This window comes from Kwoniella dejecticola, chromosome 3 (assembly GCF_000512565.2).
Source record: "Kwoniella dejecticola CBS 10117 chromosome 3, complete sequence".
Classification (NCBI taxonomy): Eukaryota; Fungi; Basidiomycota; class Tremellomycetes; order Tremellales; family Cryptococcaceae; genus Kwoniella; species Kwoniella dejecticola.
Window position 1 is genome coordinate 931,986 of NC_089303.1, and position 15,907 is coordinate 947,892.

At 48.1% G+C, this 15,907-nt stretch overlaps 5 protein-coding genes across 5 annotated transcripts; 2 read left to right on the top strand and 3 right to left on the bottom strand.

The window, feature by feature from the left end:
- Positions 1-854: 854 nt before the first annotated feature.
- Positions 855-4,954, top strand: I303_102737 (uncharacterized protein; the record flags this gene model as incomplete). The annotated part of the gene is made up of 5 exons (XM_018406086.1): positions 855-1,317; positions 1,386-3,274; positions 3,337-3,408; positions 3,472-3,617; positions 3,736-4,954. The coding sequence occupies 5 exons, from the start codon at positions 855-857 to the stop codon at positions 4,952-4,954; spliced, it is 3,789 nt and encodes a 1,262-aa protein (XP_018264580.1).
- A 413-nt stretch (positions 4,955-5,367) lies between these two features.
- On the bottom strand, positions 5,368-8,469 carry I303_102738 (uncharacterized protein; the record flags this gene model as incomplete). The annotated part of the gene is made up of 1 exon (XM_018406087.1): positions 5,368-8,469. One exon carries the CDS (start codon positions 8,467-8,469, stop codon positions 5,368-5,370), a length of 3,102 nt encoding a protein of 1,033 aa, XP_018264581.1.
- A 443-nt stretch (positions 8,470-8,912) lies between these two features.
- On the top strand, positions 8,913-11,458 carry I303_102739 (uncharacterized protein; the record flags this gene model as incomplete). The annotated part of the gene is made up of 12 exons (XM_065968616.1): positions 8,913-9,030; positions 9,096-9,118; positions 9,179-9,566; positions 9,645-10,347; positions 10,411-10,445; positions 10,498-10,560; positions 10,635-10,748; positions 10,823-10,832; positions 10,892-11,017; positions 11,078-11,103; positions 11,166-11,238; positions 11,308-11,458. The coding sequence occupies 12 exons, from the start codon at positions 8,913-8,915 to the stop codon at positions 11,456-11,458; spliced, it is 1,830 nt and encodes a 609-aa protein (XP_065824688.1).
- A 406-nt stretch (positions 11,459-11,864) lies between these two features.
- On the bottom strand, positions 11,865-13,342 carry I303_102740 (uncharacterized protein; the record flags this gene model as incomplete). Its single annotated transcript, XM_018406089.1, has 2 exons — positions 11,865-12,892; positions 13,093-13,342. 2 exons carry the CDS (start codon positions 13,340-13,342, stop codon positions 11,865-11,867), a joined length of 1,278 nt encoding a protein of 425 aa, XP_018264583.1.
- A 607-nt stretch (positions 13,343-13,949) lies between these two features.
- I303_102741 (uncharacterized protein) lies at positions 13,950-15,309 on the bottom strand (the record flags this gene model as incomplete). The annotated part of the gene is made up of 4 exons (XM_018406090.1): positions 13,950-13,987; positions 14,057-14,155; positions 14,216-15,131; positions 15,268-15,309. 4 exons carry the CDS (start codon positions 15,307-15,309, stop codon positions 13,950-13,952), a joined length of 1,095 nt encoding a protein of 364 aa, XP_018264584.1.
- Positions 15,310-15,907: the final 598 nt, after the last annotated feature.

Below are 15,907 nucleotides of genomic sequence, written 5' to 3' on the forward strand. Positions count from 1 at the left end.
GCTGGTAGACTGCATACTCCACATGATGTGAGTACGACTGAGATCTGAGTCAGTATGTCATCCATCATGCTATGTAGTTGATCGGGAAGATTTATCATTATTGAATGGAATGACCTCGGCTTTGATTGCCTCACACTTGACTGCAGGCGGACGCAGTTGGAGACCCCGCATAGGAAAACGTTTTCAACGAGAGCGAGCTAAAATGACGCGCAACCGTGCATTTCACTAGTACTACTGCAAATGTGGTCCATGTCTTACTTTTCCTGCATGGTTGTTTATCGTGGAGAGGGGACCGACAAACAACAGACAACAACAGCGGCAACACGCACGCTGATAACGTGTCAATCAGGCGAGGTGGAGTGAGTCATACTGGATCAACCATCAGTGATCAAGAACGTGATTAAGAGTCCGGTCAATTGGCACTCGCCTTCCTTTGATCCCACTTCAACCTGGGACGGAGTTCGCTTTGGTCTGCTTGGGCATCGACACAGGAGGTCTTTGCTCCTCTTGGATCGGTGAACTCTCAAACATCCCGCAAGAATCGGTGAAGGCCTCAACGTTACGCTAAGCTCCCTCCTTACCAATGCTTGGACCGCTATAGTCTTATCATCAACCTCGAAGCAAGTCTGAAATTTCGCTCAATCAAAATTTATAGAGCACTGTGACGGACTGTAAGCGCTTCGCTGTTCCTTTCTCTTTCTCGTCCCTCCAACCTTCTTCTATTTCTGACCAGGCTCACCTCTTTCCAGGTGGTCAAGCTGGAAGCTGAACTGAATCGTGCTGATCCGCAGCAGATCGCTTTCATCCCCTTACCCAGCCTATCTCCGCCTTGATCAAATCGAAAATCACTCAAAATGACTACCCCCGCTCCCTACCTCGTTCCTCTCCACTATCTCACCCCTTCCATCCTGCTGATCCCCCTCATCCTCGTCCTTCTGCCAAAGCCCGCCCCGATAGAAGCTTTACCAGGCATACGACCCATAACCGTCCAAAAGATCACTCCTCGAAGATCCCTTATTTCGACTTCCTTGGTCCTGCTGTCCTTCACTGCTTTCGCCGATATTATAATCTTCACTGTCGACTTGCTCACTGCCAATTCGCGGAATGACGATGTTATCCCTGACCATCTCAAAGGTGCTCAACTGGCATCTCAAATAATATATACTCTAGGTGGACTAGTGATCTACGGATCGGCCTTGTCGGGGGTCTGGTGGAGAGATAAGTGGCAAGGATCGGGTCTGGTCCTGCTCGCCACTCTAGGATTCGGTTTGGAAGTGCCCAATCTCGTGGGACTGGTCATAAGAGAGATACACACTGGTGAGTCCGCCATGTCACTGCAGAACACGTCTCAAGACATCAGCTAATAAGCTGAGTGAATCAACCAGGAGGTTATGACAAGATCTTCACTATTCTCGCCCTCATCCCGTCTTCCCTCCGACTGCTCATCCTACCCGTCTTGCTGATCGCTGTTCTCTCTCCGAGAATCACTTTCGAAGCTGCGGACGAACGCACAGGCTTGCTCTCGGACTCACCCATCGATGGTCGTATGGACGGACCCCCTTCGGCATCTGAATACGGGACTTTCGATTCTGAATCGCAAAATCAGACTGCCGCTACTACAAATGCCCCAGGGACTCCTGTCCCAGGTCAGAACGGTGCTGTCACAACCACTGACAACAACGCTACGAAAGCAGCAACAGATGCGAAAAAGATCAAGATCACCAAGAAATTAGGTGAAAAGAAGGAAGAGAAGAAAGATTTGACCTTCAAAGAAGCTTGGCCCAAATTCAAAAGTCTGGTACCAAAATTATGGCCTTCGACCGATATGAAGCTTCAATTCTTCGTCGTTATGACCGGTGTCATGATCGCCTTCGACCGAGTTCTCACTCCCTTATCGCCTATCGCAATGGGTTTCTTAGTGAGGGCTTTGACCGAACGAAATCAGCATGATATCTGGAAATGGCTCGGCACTTACCTGGTGCTCCGACTCCTGAACTCTTACGGAATCATTACTACGATCCAACAAGCCTTTTGGATGCCGGTCGTCTACTATACCGACAGAGAGATGCAGATGCTATGCTTCGATCACCTGCTCAACCTGTCCTTGGCTTATCACACAAAGCGAAATACCGGTGAGGTGATGCGGATCCTCGATAAAGGTTCTGCCATCAACGAATTGTTCAGAACCGTCTTGTTCAGTGTCATTCCGACATTCGCAGATATCGTGATCGGATTCTCGGTATTCATGTGGCTTTTCGGTCCACTTCTCACTGGATCCGTTCTTTTGATTATGATACCCTACATCGTCTTCACCTACTATTCGACCAAATTCCGAAAGACCATCAGGAAGCAATACATCGAAATGGACGTCAAACAACGTGGAATTGTCTCGGACGTATTGACCAATTGGGAGAATGTCAAATACTTCACAGCCGAAAAGAGAGAGATCGAGCGTTATCAAGAGGCTGTCACTAAAGTACAAGAAATCAATTACAAGTGGACCATGGGATATCAAGCTATCTACGCTATCCAATCTGTGATGCTCACCCTTGGTTTCGCGGTTGGAGCCATCATCATAGCTTACAACGTTATGAGGGGTATCGGTGACTCAGCTCTATTCGTCATCTTCGTTCAGTATTACAGCTCTTTCACCTCGCCTTTGAACCAATTATCCAATTTGTACAGATCGATATCAACAGATATAACGGACTCGGAGAAGATGTTGAATCTCCTCGGAGAGAAGACTGAAATCAAGGACGAACCTGATGCTACAGATCTAGTGATCACCGACGGAGTGATCGAATTCGAGAACGTCTCTTTCTCTTACGATGGCAAAGTCGAAGCTCTGAAGAACGTCTCTTTCAAGTTGGGTAAAGGGGAATCTATGGCTTTAGTAGGAGAAACCGGTTCAGGGAAATCAACGATCTTGAGACTTCTGTATAGGTTTTACAATGTCACGGAAGGACGGATCTTGATTGATGGACAAGATATATCGAAAGTCAAGCAACAGTCTCTCCGACATGCTATTGGTATCGTACCGCAAGATTCGGTACTTTGGAATGATACGATCGGAGCGAATATCGCGTATGGTAGACCGGACGCGACGGATGAAGAGATCATACAAGCTGCTATCAGTGGGAAGATGCATGAGAAGATTATGAACTTCGATGAAGGTTATGATACGGTGGTGGGAGAAAGAGGAGTCAGGCTGTCAGGTGGTGAGAAGCAGAGAGTCAGCTTGAGTAGAATGTTCCTCAAAAGTCCTGCTATCCTCGTGAGTGGAGTTTGCAGCTTGCGTGACTCGCTGCGCTATCTGCTAAACATACAAGATTCTAGGTCCTTGATGAAGCTACTTCTGCGCTTGACACCGAGACGGAACGAGAAATTCAAAAGTCTCTCGCTGCTTTGGTGAGTTTCGCCTAATCACAAAAAAAGGAAGTGACAAGCTGACAGAACGGGTTCTTTGCACAGGCAAAGGGCAGAAGTTCGCTCTCTATCGCTCACAGGTTGTCGACCATCATCAACTCTGATAAGATCGTGGTCATGAAGAATGGTGAGATCGTTGAGATTGGTGGATATAAGGATTTGGTCAGCAGAAATGGTGCTTTCGCCAAGATGTGAGTCCTATATCCCCATCTTGAGTCTCACATCCCTGTCAATCAAGACGCATACCACGACCATTGATACCCACATCCTCCACGGATAGAATAAGCTGACGGATAGTTCGACATCTAGGTGGAAGAGGCAAATCTACACCGAGGCTGAATTACTGGAAGATGACGATGTCGAGAAAGTCGCCACGACATTATCCAATGCCGATCGATTCCGACGAGCTCATGAAGGGCAAGCGAAAGATAGTGACGACGATGAGGATGGCAACGCCGAGAAGCCTGTACTCAGCGAAGGCTCCACATCCACCGTGACCAACAGTAATGGCAAGGAAAAGGAGAAAGAGGAAGAATATCCAGCCCTGATTGACCTTACACACGATCACGATGACAAGAAAGAAGACAAACCTGTAGCAGGCTTCGCGGTGGATGCTCCGGCGCCGATCATCGAAGATTCATCCAACCCGTCATTTGCTGAAGCTGTCAAATCGCCCTCGGGTACTGCTGCTGCTCCCGCCACACCCGCTGAAGTGAACGATCAAGCGCCAAGTGCTCAGCAACCTGGAGCAGACAACCAAGTGAACACCGGTACCACTACGCCTGAAGTCACCGAGCTCAACAGTGCTGCTACTGGTCCTTCCTCTGTCGTTGAGGCTCAAGATCCATTGGCTTCCGCTGTCATCACAGATGTGCAAGTTGCTGACGAGCCAGCTCCAGCCCCTGTCGCAGAAGAACTCAAAGTCTCGCCTCAACCTCAAACGGTTGAAGATATACCATCTGTACCTTTCCCCGCTTCTCCTTCCGTCAGAAAAGAATCGGTAGCCACTTCAGCTTCTCCAAGCCAGTCAGTCGATCAATCACCTACCAAATCATTTCCTTCTTCGCCTGGCATTCCCTTCCCTTCGTCGAGTACCTCCAAACCAGCCAACACAAAGAGATGGTCCACGATGTCAGCTTCGCCTTCCGTAGCTTCGGCATTATCTTCGCAAGGCGACGGGTCTACTCCTCCTTTGGGCTCATCACCTTCGAAATCGGAAACTCCCAGCGGCGATAAGGACAAAGACAAGGGAGACAAACGAAGAAAGAGATTGAGCTCTATCAAAGGGTTTGTGAGGCGTTTCAGCGATCAAAATGGCTTGACGAGAAGTAATTCCTCGGGATTGAAATCTCCCTTATCGGAAGATTCACCCTCTATCCCCTCAGATCACGTCAATAACGTTGACGCGAACGAACAAACGCCTTTGATCGGTACTTCCCCCCAAAGAGAAAGAAGGGTCAGTACGCATGCGTCAGGAGAGGATGCGAAGAAGGTGAACAAGAAGAAGAAGAACAATGGGAAACATTGATGAAGTCGACTACAATCAGGTCTAGAAATCTGAAGGTCGGATCGGATATTTGGCTTAGGTGGGGAGACTCTGACTGTATGTGTGTGTTCATTGGACTCCTGCTTGAGCAGCAGGTCAGATTCGATTACTCTGAGTTGTGTATACACGGTTATTCTTGATAATTCAACTCTTTCAGGTGTGTACCATAATCTAGGACTGCTTGCTATTTTCTCTATTCACGCTCACATTTACGCACGCGAGACAATAATGATCATATTTGTGTATTATGCTATGCAATGCAATTAATCTATATTGTGTGATGACTAATCGAGGCATTTATGCTTTGTTTATTGTCCCCGGCTCTACTCGGTTCTATCTTGCTTGTGCTCCTGCATTCCATCTTCCACCTCTGGTCCCTCCGCCACCATTGTTGCCTAAACACTATCAAATCCGAACGTCCTCTTCACCTTCCACGCCGTCACCCTCACTCCGACCGTGAGCGCCAATACGCAACACAGGTCAACTACCAAAAGCGTTACTCCCGAAAGCATGAACCTCGGAGCAAACACTTTCCAAACCATCAGATGTCTCCTAAGCCACGCTGAGGTGATCGCGCTGGAGAACGTGATGAACGTATGGTATACCAAGAAACCGAGGATGAGCTGGAGCGTATGTGTCAGGATCAGGGTTTGACCTCCTGATGGTCGAGGGGATATATTCCACAGAGCTAATAAGGGGATTGCCAGAGCCGAAAGAGCGAATACACCCCATGTGTTTATGATGACTAATAAAGGGGAGATGGGGTATGTGACTACTTTGAACCCTACGAAGGCGGCTTTCCACTGGATGGAGGATAAGACGGCTTGATGGCCTGTTGTAAAGTACCCCAAGAACCCACTAAGCGTGATCGGGACTAAGTCTGTAAAGCTCGGTCGGACAATCGTAGAGCTAGTATCCAAGTTCCCGTCGAAGGCGGCTGGTTGATTTGTATTTGAGCTAGAGGCGAATTGACTCTGTAAGATGATAGCGTCTCTTCGGGTATCCACTAATTCCAAGTACAGTAGTACGGACACCAGCAAAGCAGCGAGGACCAGTTGACCCATAGGCTGGTTGGTCAAGTGGACCAGACTGAAGGGGATGAGGAAAAATAGGATGCATGTCGAGCCGTACGAATTGGCGAATCCAAGAATGGTTATTTCCTCTTGACCCGTTTCTTGGTTGACTCGTTTTTCGCCAATCTTGATACATAGCGGAGAGATGAACCATGTGTAAGGTAACGCTCCTAATATCGTACCAATAGAGAACCTTGCGATCCATAATTTGACGAGACTCGCAGTGGAGATAGCAGCTTCGGAGAGGCCGAGACTCTCGCTGTTGATTTCCAGGTATTCTAACCCCCAATAAGCTGCGTTGGCAAGTAAGACGCCCCGGAAGAGATAGCCTAGGAAGAAAGGTGCTGGTCCAGCGAGCGATTTTGATCGGGTCAAGGTGATGCCGATCGCACGAGGGAGGATGTTGAGCGCCAGTGGGATAGTAGCTAGGACAACCCATCTGGGAGCTACGGGTGTGCTACCTGAGAAAAAGGTGACTCGGCAATATGGTTGTTGTTCCTCCCTGCAGATCGTCACCGTACCAATCACGCGGATAAGGGCTGCGTACGCCAGGGACAGGGCGATGATTCGGAGTCGCATCTCCGCGGTAGGGGCGGAAAGGGCTTTGATGAGGTATATGATTGGGATGGTGGTCAAGAGGAAAAGCACAACTCGGTCTTCCCACATGATGAACGAATTAGAGGCGAAAGAAAGCGAATGAGCAACGAGAAGTAAGGGACCGATGTATCTGTTGATGTTGAATGACTGTGGGATGGACGCCTTGAGGAACAGAGGGAAGATGATGATCACCTCTGAGACTATCGCTGCGGTCGTAATGAAAACCTTGATTGCTGTGGCTGGACTCGCGGTGTATATGCCGGCCAACGTACCGATGATCGATCCGAATATGGCTGAGGCGGTGAATGAGGTCTCCAGAGCGAGTCGAGCGTAGATATCCCAGTTGGTACCGTTGTTCCTGACTCCAACGTACAGCGCAACAAGAGTCACTCCGCTCAGACCCAAGATCAGTGCACCAACCAGGATCAGGGGAAGGGAGAATTGAGCCCACAGTGCTCGTAGGTGTCGAAGAGCCAGTAGAGCGTAGTGCCTATGTGTATTGATCGAGCTGATTTGCGAAGTGTGCATTTGATCTTCAGAGTCAACGGTTGATCTAGCCTTTTTCCACGCGATTTGCAGAGCCGATTTGAGGGATTCATCGCCGTAAGCGCCGAGATATCTATCGATTTGTTCCGCATTGGTCCTCGTTGCAGCCTCGAGAGTCGCGACATCTCCTGAAAAGCACTCAGGAATGACTGATCCCAGATTGTTGTACGGGACTGGCACGCCTAGAAGTAGTGATAGGGTCGGGACGATATCAATCTGGTTGATATGTCTCAAAGGCGTGGACGAGCCGGGAAAAGTATATTCAGGCCAAATTTCCCTTATAGCTTTGTCGTGTTCTATAACCCCCTTCAACGGCTTGGACTTGGAGTAAAGCCACATAGCAGACGAAGTTTCCAGCTCTGAATCACCTCCATGATTCCCCTTGTCGTCCATCCCGTGATCACCTAGAACCACAAGTAGAGTTTCATCATCCAGCATCTCGACAATTCTTCTCATCACGCGGTCCATTTGTTCTAGCTTGAGACGCATCGTATCTCGATTAGGTCCAACTCTGTGACCTACGTGGTCCACACCTAGGAAATGGCCGATCAGGACGTCCCATTGAGACTGGTTTGCGGCTGTCAGGTAAGGGAAGATATGCTCGATGACCCCATCGTCCACGCTGTGCAGGTCTTCGACGTTGAACGAGTCGTAAGGATGCGACAGGTTGAACGAGTCGGGAAAGAGATTGACCCAAGTGTCGTCTCCCATGAAGCCGATGGTCTTGTTGTGAGCGAGTAGTTGCGAAATGAGAGAGTCTTCCTCGATAGCTGTGGACGCGAAGTTGGAAGAGATATCGATGAATGTGGGCAATGAGCCTGTTGTGATCCCCTTGATCCGCTGCATAGTCGAAGTGGGCGGATCAGAGAACGAGTTGAATATCAAAGAATGATCGGGATGAGATTGACTGAGCTCGGACGGTAAGGTGAGTACCCCATGATGGTGGGATGATTTTGGGTAAGGGTGATGCGGCGAGATGAAGTCGGTCCGAAGAGCATCGATGATTATGATGACGGCCTTGGAGTGAGTTGCGGCGATGGGAGGTGGATTTGAGACAGTGTATTTTGGTGATACGTGAGGAATGGTGAGTCGGGTGAGCAAGAATCCCTTGGTGAAGATGTACAACCCGATGAGATGCAAAAAGGTGATGTACAGAAGGATCAGTGTCGCTAGATTTGTCCGCGAAAGGTTGCGTAGCCATGATGTCGAGCGAGCTGCCTTTGGAGCCTGACTATCAGTCCCCGAGCCATCATCTGTCCGGGCCGTAGACGCTTCTGCCATCCTACGAGTAGCGGACAAATCAGTATCTTTCAACACAAGCAGTAAAGTTCAATCCATGAAATAGCGAGATACCTGATGATACCTCTGCGCGAGATACGAGTCCACCAAAGCTACGCAACTTGCCCCTATTCTTTTTCAGCCCGCGGATATCTCACTGCTATGAGGGTGACCGACTTTTCGTATCCTTGCAGAGCCGCTTTGTGTGGGACAAGACGAGTGACTTTTGCTGCAATCATGGTCAGAGGGCCGAAATTTCGGTAACAGCCAGTCGTACGTGTACGGAGCCGACCGTGCCTGACCATTTGACGTGATTATCCACCTAGAGTCTCTCGGTCCGACGCTTGACAAGCTACCAAGCATTTCCTTCATCTTGCTTCCTGTTCTGTTCTACCCTACCCTTCCCTTCGTTCTCCTCATTACCCATCTTTGTACAACAATCCAAGATGGCAGGAAGAGCAGGACAAGCCGATGCGCCGGCGGCTCCGCCCAGGCAACCAGGTTCAAACGATAAAATCTGGGGTGTCGTCCGTTCAGTAGCCATGTTTGTCGCTGTTCAAGCCGGTGAGTGACGCCGGTGCATGTCATTCCCTCATTGTCCTCGCTAAACTTCCAGGGCTGTATCCTAGCCATGAAATATGGTATGCAATATGTGAGCATCCTTGATGACGATTTTGAGAGCCCCATGGAAGCTGATATCGGATACTCTTAGATGGGTCTTAACAACAAAGGCCCGACCCCTCCAGTTCCCGTTCCATCCGGTCCTGCTGACGGTGCAGCCTCTGCTCCGCCTGTAGCCGCTACACCTAAATCGGCAGTCAACGCAGTACCGGCTTGGGACCTCGGTACTCCCTTGTCGATGTTATTGTACACCTCAACTTCTCCTGGCGGCCTTGATGTCAATCTTGATAAACCCCTTGTTCAGTGGGACGGCCTGACTTACGGAGAATGGAAGGACGAGCGAGAAGCCGACCTTATATTGGATGTTCCTGAGAGCGTTTGGGCTCACAATGGTTCTTGGTATATGGATATCGTACTGGTCAAGGGCGGTGGATTGCCCAAACAAGCTGGTCTAGGCAACGTATCGGCGTTTAGGAAACGTGCGTCACAACCTCCCCTAATAATCCCTGCAATGCCATCCCGATCTATGAGAAGCTGATTGCGCGTCCATTTTTTAGAGCTCACTAGATTCTTCCCCAAGAGAAGAATCAGAAAAGAGAAGAAATTGATCGGAAACAAGGACGAAATCGAGGAAGAGATCGAGGAGCCCGAGCCTACCGGTCCACCACCTATCGTGGCTCACTGGTCCAACAACTTGACGCTCACAATCGTTTCTTCCGGTGGTGAAGTCGCCGCATCGCAGTTATCTCCCGTCGCAGCTCCCTTCTACACTTTTCAACCTAACCCAAACGGTGAAGGCAAAGTCTACTCGCCTCCAATCTATCCAAACGATTTCTGGATCATGAAAGAATCCCTATACCAGATCAACGAGACGACCAAGACTCTACCGCTTCACGTCACTTACAACGCTATCTCTTCTATGAAATTCAACATCTTCAGCTCGATGACGGCGTCGTTCGACCAAGCTGCCGCTCAACAAGGTGCCGGGACCGGAATGGAGTTTGACGAGATCAAGCGGACCCTCATCGAGACTAGCCCTTGGCTTTTGATTACTACCGCTATAGTCACTCTGCTGCATACGGTCTTCGAGTTCTTGGCTTTCTCAAGCGATGTCTCGCATTGGAGAAAGAAGGACAAGGATCTCGTCGGAGTATCGCTTAACACGATCTTGACCAACTGTTTCGTCCAGCTGGTCATTCTGCTGTATCTCCAAGACAGTTCCGAAGAGACCTCTTTCATGATCTTATTCGGTCAAGGAATGTGAGTGCCGAAGTATCACCCATCGTTGCGATCTGCCTTTCTGAAGCTGATGAACTTGCGCAGTGGTCTTTTGATCGAAGCTTGGAAGATAACCAAGGGTAAGCGGATCCTTGAGCTCAACACGAGTCATAGCTAACATCAGATTCATAGTCACCAATATCCGAATCAGACCCGCGCCAAACTCTATCTTTGGCTACACAGTCCAGTTCGAAGGTCAGTCACTAACAATTATTTAGCTACCATCATGTATAGACTTGTTCTAATGATCTCGATGCTCATTTTCATAGATAAACGAGAATTATCCGAAGACGAGAAGAAAACCCAAGAATACGATGCTCTCGCTTTCAGACTCGTATCCTACGCTGCCATCCCTCTCTTAGCAGGGTACACTGGATACTCTCGTAAGTGTATAAATCACTCACAATATATCAAGACATTGACGGCTGACTTCTGCTTTTCTTTGCACCTTCTGCAGTGCTTTACCAGTATGTTCTATTCTGGTCTGTCCGAACGATACAGGAGCTGAGATATTTGGATCTTGCAGAACTCATCGGGGATGGTATTCCTTCATCGTGTCGACATTGGCTCAAGCCATTTACATGTTCGGTTTCGTCCAACTTGTTCCCCAATTGATCATCAACTACAAGCTCAAGAGCGTAGCTCACATGCCGTGAGTTCTCTTCTTTTCGCCCGTAAATTCGATACATCGCTGATGATCGCTTGTGCGCAGGATGAAAGCTATGATGTATAAGACATGTGAGTTAAGCTGCAATTTTCTTCGTCATTGTGAGAGCTATACAGCTGACGTATCTATACAGTGTCTACTGTCGTGGATGATTTCTTCGCCTTCTGCATCAGGATGCCATGGTTACACAGATTGGCTTGTTTCCGGTACGTCTATCCGTCCCCCTCAAACCCTACACCTCTGATTATAGGGCTGATATGATGTACTGCGAACAGGGACGATGTCGTCTTCCTCATCCTATTATACCAAAGATGGATTTACCGAATTGACTATTCGCGAGTCAACGAATACGGTCAAGTCAACGAAGGTATGGTTGAGGATGTGGGCAAACCAGGTGAGAAGAAGGAGACTAAGAAGACGAAATAAGGTGAAAGAGGGAGTGTCATGGGCGGATGAGAGGTGGATATGAGATTCAATTGGCGCAGAGGGGGCGAAACGGGAACAAATTCTGCCGAAGTGAACGAACGCGGGCGAATGAGAGATAGGGCGGAGGAGACATGATGTTAAAGGGGATGTGAGGATGCGGGATGACGGAAAGGGCTGGCGATTGGGGCTATATATATATATATATGATTCGAGGCAATGCGATGTTTGCTCACAAAAACTAAAAGCCTTGTCGAGGTTATGCATGATTGTCAGAGGCAATCTATGTCCTTCTCTGACAAGACCGATCTACATAAATCGTCTCGTCGTATGTGATATGATCTATGGTATACACCATGCCATGTACTACGGTATCGTAGTGTCGCTGATCGAATCTCCTACGGCCCCACTATTTCCCATCTCTGCTCTTCTTGAAATCGTCTATCCACTTCTTCTCTACTGGACCTTTCGGCAGAACGACGAAACTCAGCAGACCATCCCTCAGCACTATCCCATCTTTCGTTATCTTTGCCTCAACATTCGCTTCCCTTCGAGCTTTCATGATAATTTCCCTCAACGTCAACTCTTTGCCCACTTTCAACAACCTCTTCTCGCTCGTCTCCACATAAATCACCAAATTATCTATACGATAATCCCTCTTTTCGTCCCAGTCCGCATAGGGCACTTCCACTCTGTTGGCAGATTCGGGGAACATGATCCGCATTTGATCGAGGAAGGACGTGTTCTCTTGGAAATTCGAGATGAAGTCCGATTGACCGTATTGGGGATACAGCAAGAACACAGGGAAGATCAACGGTGTATCTTCCGATATCGTCATCTCTCCATCTCCATCCTCCTGCTGTCTTTCTTGTTCCAGTGGTATTTCTTCAGGATCGAAATGGATGGGATTGGGATTATCAGGTGGACTACCAGTTTTCACATTGATCAATCCTCTTTTCTCCACCGCCTTATTCAGCTGAATCTCCAACATTTTCTCCCTTTCTATCCTATTCACACGTTCCTGTTCGCGATGTAATCCTTTCGCGACTTTATCTTTGAGCACTTCCCATACTTTCTCGTCTTCCCCCGGAACTTGGAACAACACCGCTTGAGCACGTTGGATAACGTCCAAAGCCTCTTTCCATCGTTCTAGGGCTACCAAACTGACGGCCGTCCGGTACATCCCCTTGATCAGGGGTTTGTCGGCTATCATGCCCTTCGTAGTGTACAGCGCTATTATCGTAGCTGTATCCTTGAGGACAGACCTATAGTTCTTGAGTAAGAGATTGCATTGTGCTCGATTGTTCAGCAGGGATATCTTGAGGACGAGGTCGGAAGGGTTGGAGTCGAGTCCTTGAGTGTAGGCTTTGATAGCTTCGGAATATGATTTTTGGAGGTGGAGCTCATTGCCGTGGTTTTTGAAGTTGGTAGCGACCTCTGCAGAATATATGAGCAGTTTTGGATATCAGTAAAAGGGTTATGCAATATGATGCGAACCCAGATCTATCGTGGAATGATAATTCTGTGGGTCCCTTATACCGGCAGCCCACAGTGACGCCCCTGACACCCCAAACCAAGCTCGAGACACGATGCATCTACTACGCGAGCAGTGACAAGGGTTTCAGACTCGGACTCACCATCTCCTTCGCCATCAAACACCAGCGTCCTCAATGCCTCCAGCACATCATTCGATTCCCCGTCTTTCGGAGTTTCTTTCATGAATATCGGGGTACTCTCCAGAATCGCTTTAAAATACTCGTAGCCATATTCTTTCTTCTTTTCCGGACCAGATGAGCCGGATGGTACCGAACCCGAGGCCGATACAGATGAATAATGCGCTAGAAGGGTATCTAGAGGGTCTTGAGCCTGTTCTTGGGGATTCGACATCTTCGGGACGTGCAATGTGATAAGTGGGTTTCCAATAATGTCAGAGCTGGATGAAAGGAGAGCAATAGCGATCACAGGGCACGATACCTTGAATGAAGCCCTTCGCGTCCAAGTAAAAGGCGTGGTATGCTTTGGCTGATATCGAATGTCAATGGTCTTCTAAAAGGGGAGGAAATTGATGATATGGCGGAAAATGTTGAATAGCGAAGAACTTTTTTCTGGGTCTGGTCAACCTCCACTCAACCAGTATGGTGGTGTACGAGTATCAGTGACGGAAATGCTGTCTTTGACCTGTTGCGACATGCTCAATATGATACATATAACATTGATACACATCATGAAAGACTGTTGACTACTTGTACTTTGCCCTTGAGGCTTTCACTATCTCAATGTGGCTTGTATTGAAATTTCTCAACTCTATACCCATTTCTCCATAAACACTCAATATACGATTTCAACAAATATATTACATTGATTCACTGACACATCTCCAGAGCTGCGTTCTCCTATTCTATATTATTTTCATTCTGCGGTTTTCAGTCGGACGGTTCGCGACAGAGTGAAGCTATCGATTTGCGACGACATATCACTTGTATTACTGTGCGCTTTAATATTGTTTTTCGTATTTCGCTAGTTTCCGCTTGACTGTAAAAACGATAATAATGTCAGCGACCATGCAGACTATGTGTATGCGGTATGAATATAGTAACTCACGATCAGCGACTTCCTTTCGGAGACGATTGGCTTCATCATTGGCGATCTTGATTTGGAGGTCTTTCGCTCCCAGATCGTGCTCAAGCGAAGTCAGGTGTTCTACAAGATGACGACATGTCAGCGGTTGACTCCGTTACCAGGATGCAATCTGCGACTTACCCTTCCTCTTTGCTCTAAAGGTTCTCGCAGAGATCCTATTTCTGACTCTCTTTCGCTCTCGAGCCGAAAGCGCACGGTAGTCCTCAACCTTCATTCCCCAAATCATACCATCCCTCTCGACACCTTCGGGCACTTCAGGCTCATGCTCGTTCTCGTGATCATGATCGTGATCATGTTCGTCATGTGTGTGAGACGCATCGGAATCCGATAAGATCGAGTGACTTCTCTTCTTGCCTCCTCGTCTCGGTCGACCCTTGATCTTGATCTTTACTGAGCGCAGTGCCGGTGATTCATGTGGACTGACCACGAGCGACGAGATGGGCGAAGGTGATCTAGTCAATGAGCTGTCGACGATATGTACAGAGTCTGTCGATGTTCGGTGTGATGTCGATGACAAAGACGGGAAAACGGAATCAATTGTAGAATGCGGTGAATAATCTTGCACTTGATTCTGCGTTTGCGTCTGAGTCAATAAAGAGGTATTTATGCCGCCCGTTTGGGGGAAGTAGAATTGTGGGTAGAAGCTTGATGGTCCTGCTTGTGCTTGCTGTTGTTGTTGTTGCTGCTGCTGTTGTCGCTGTTGCTGTTGCATCTGTCTTTGCTGTTGTTGTTGCTGTTGCTGGTTATAAAAAGATGAATCATCCACCTCGGTCTTGATGGCCGGAGCGGAGGTGTCCGCCCACTCGGTTCCGGATGTATTTACGTTTATCGTCGTTGCCGGGAGACCGAAGTAATCCACTGCCGAAGAATTCACATTGTTCATGTTCATACTGACATTATTCACACCGGTCAAAGAGGTTTGCTGCGGTTGAGACGAAGCATTGAGCCAATCTAGTGTGGGTGTCGGTACCGCTGCACCTGCAACAAGGAAGTTTTGATACAGGTATGATCCCCATGAAGGTCCCCACGATGCCGCCTGCAGAACAAAGACGTTGACTGATCAGCATGAGTACAAACAGTCATGAGGCGGCAATGATCATCCCGAAGGGGGATTGATCATCAAAAGACCGACGATAGTGACTGTTGATGAACAGGAGGGAAAAATGACTCACCATCATGGACGACTTCTCGTCAGGTATCGGTGTAGGGTCCATCGCGACTGAGTTCATGTCGTGTCAAGATCCAAACAGTAAAGAACGATTAAAAAAGTCGAGATTCAATCTAGGTGAAATGTTGATTGTATCTTGATCGCTTTTATGTATTTTTGAATTCTTGATCTGATGAGTAAGATGCTTGGTTAAGCTAAAGTATGTACTCCAGATCTGCGACTGAGATAACCGGCGGAGATGAAACTTCGGGGATGGGTCAGAGTGGATGGAGGGATGGAGTACTATTACGTCCGCGGATTATTAAGCGACTAATCTAAAAATGGATTTTCCCCTGCGGATGATTTTACGCGATTCGAAATTGATAATATTTCGTCCTTGTGCTTTGAGGTATTTACTGGTCTTGTCTATCCTATTATGCTGAACAGGTAATATGGTGAGGGTGAGGTGAAATGCTTCTCATGTATATATATTGGTTGCGAAAATATGTTAGAGCCGCGGTCGGTACCGAACTGTAATGTAAAACAAGAAGGTGGATTTCTTCTTTGCGTTTCGCGATTCTTATATGATTTTAAATAGCTTGTGATCTTTTTCGGGGTAAGCGGTGTTGTGGAGGAACGGCAGGCGAGGTTGGTGCGTTGCGTTG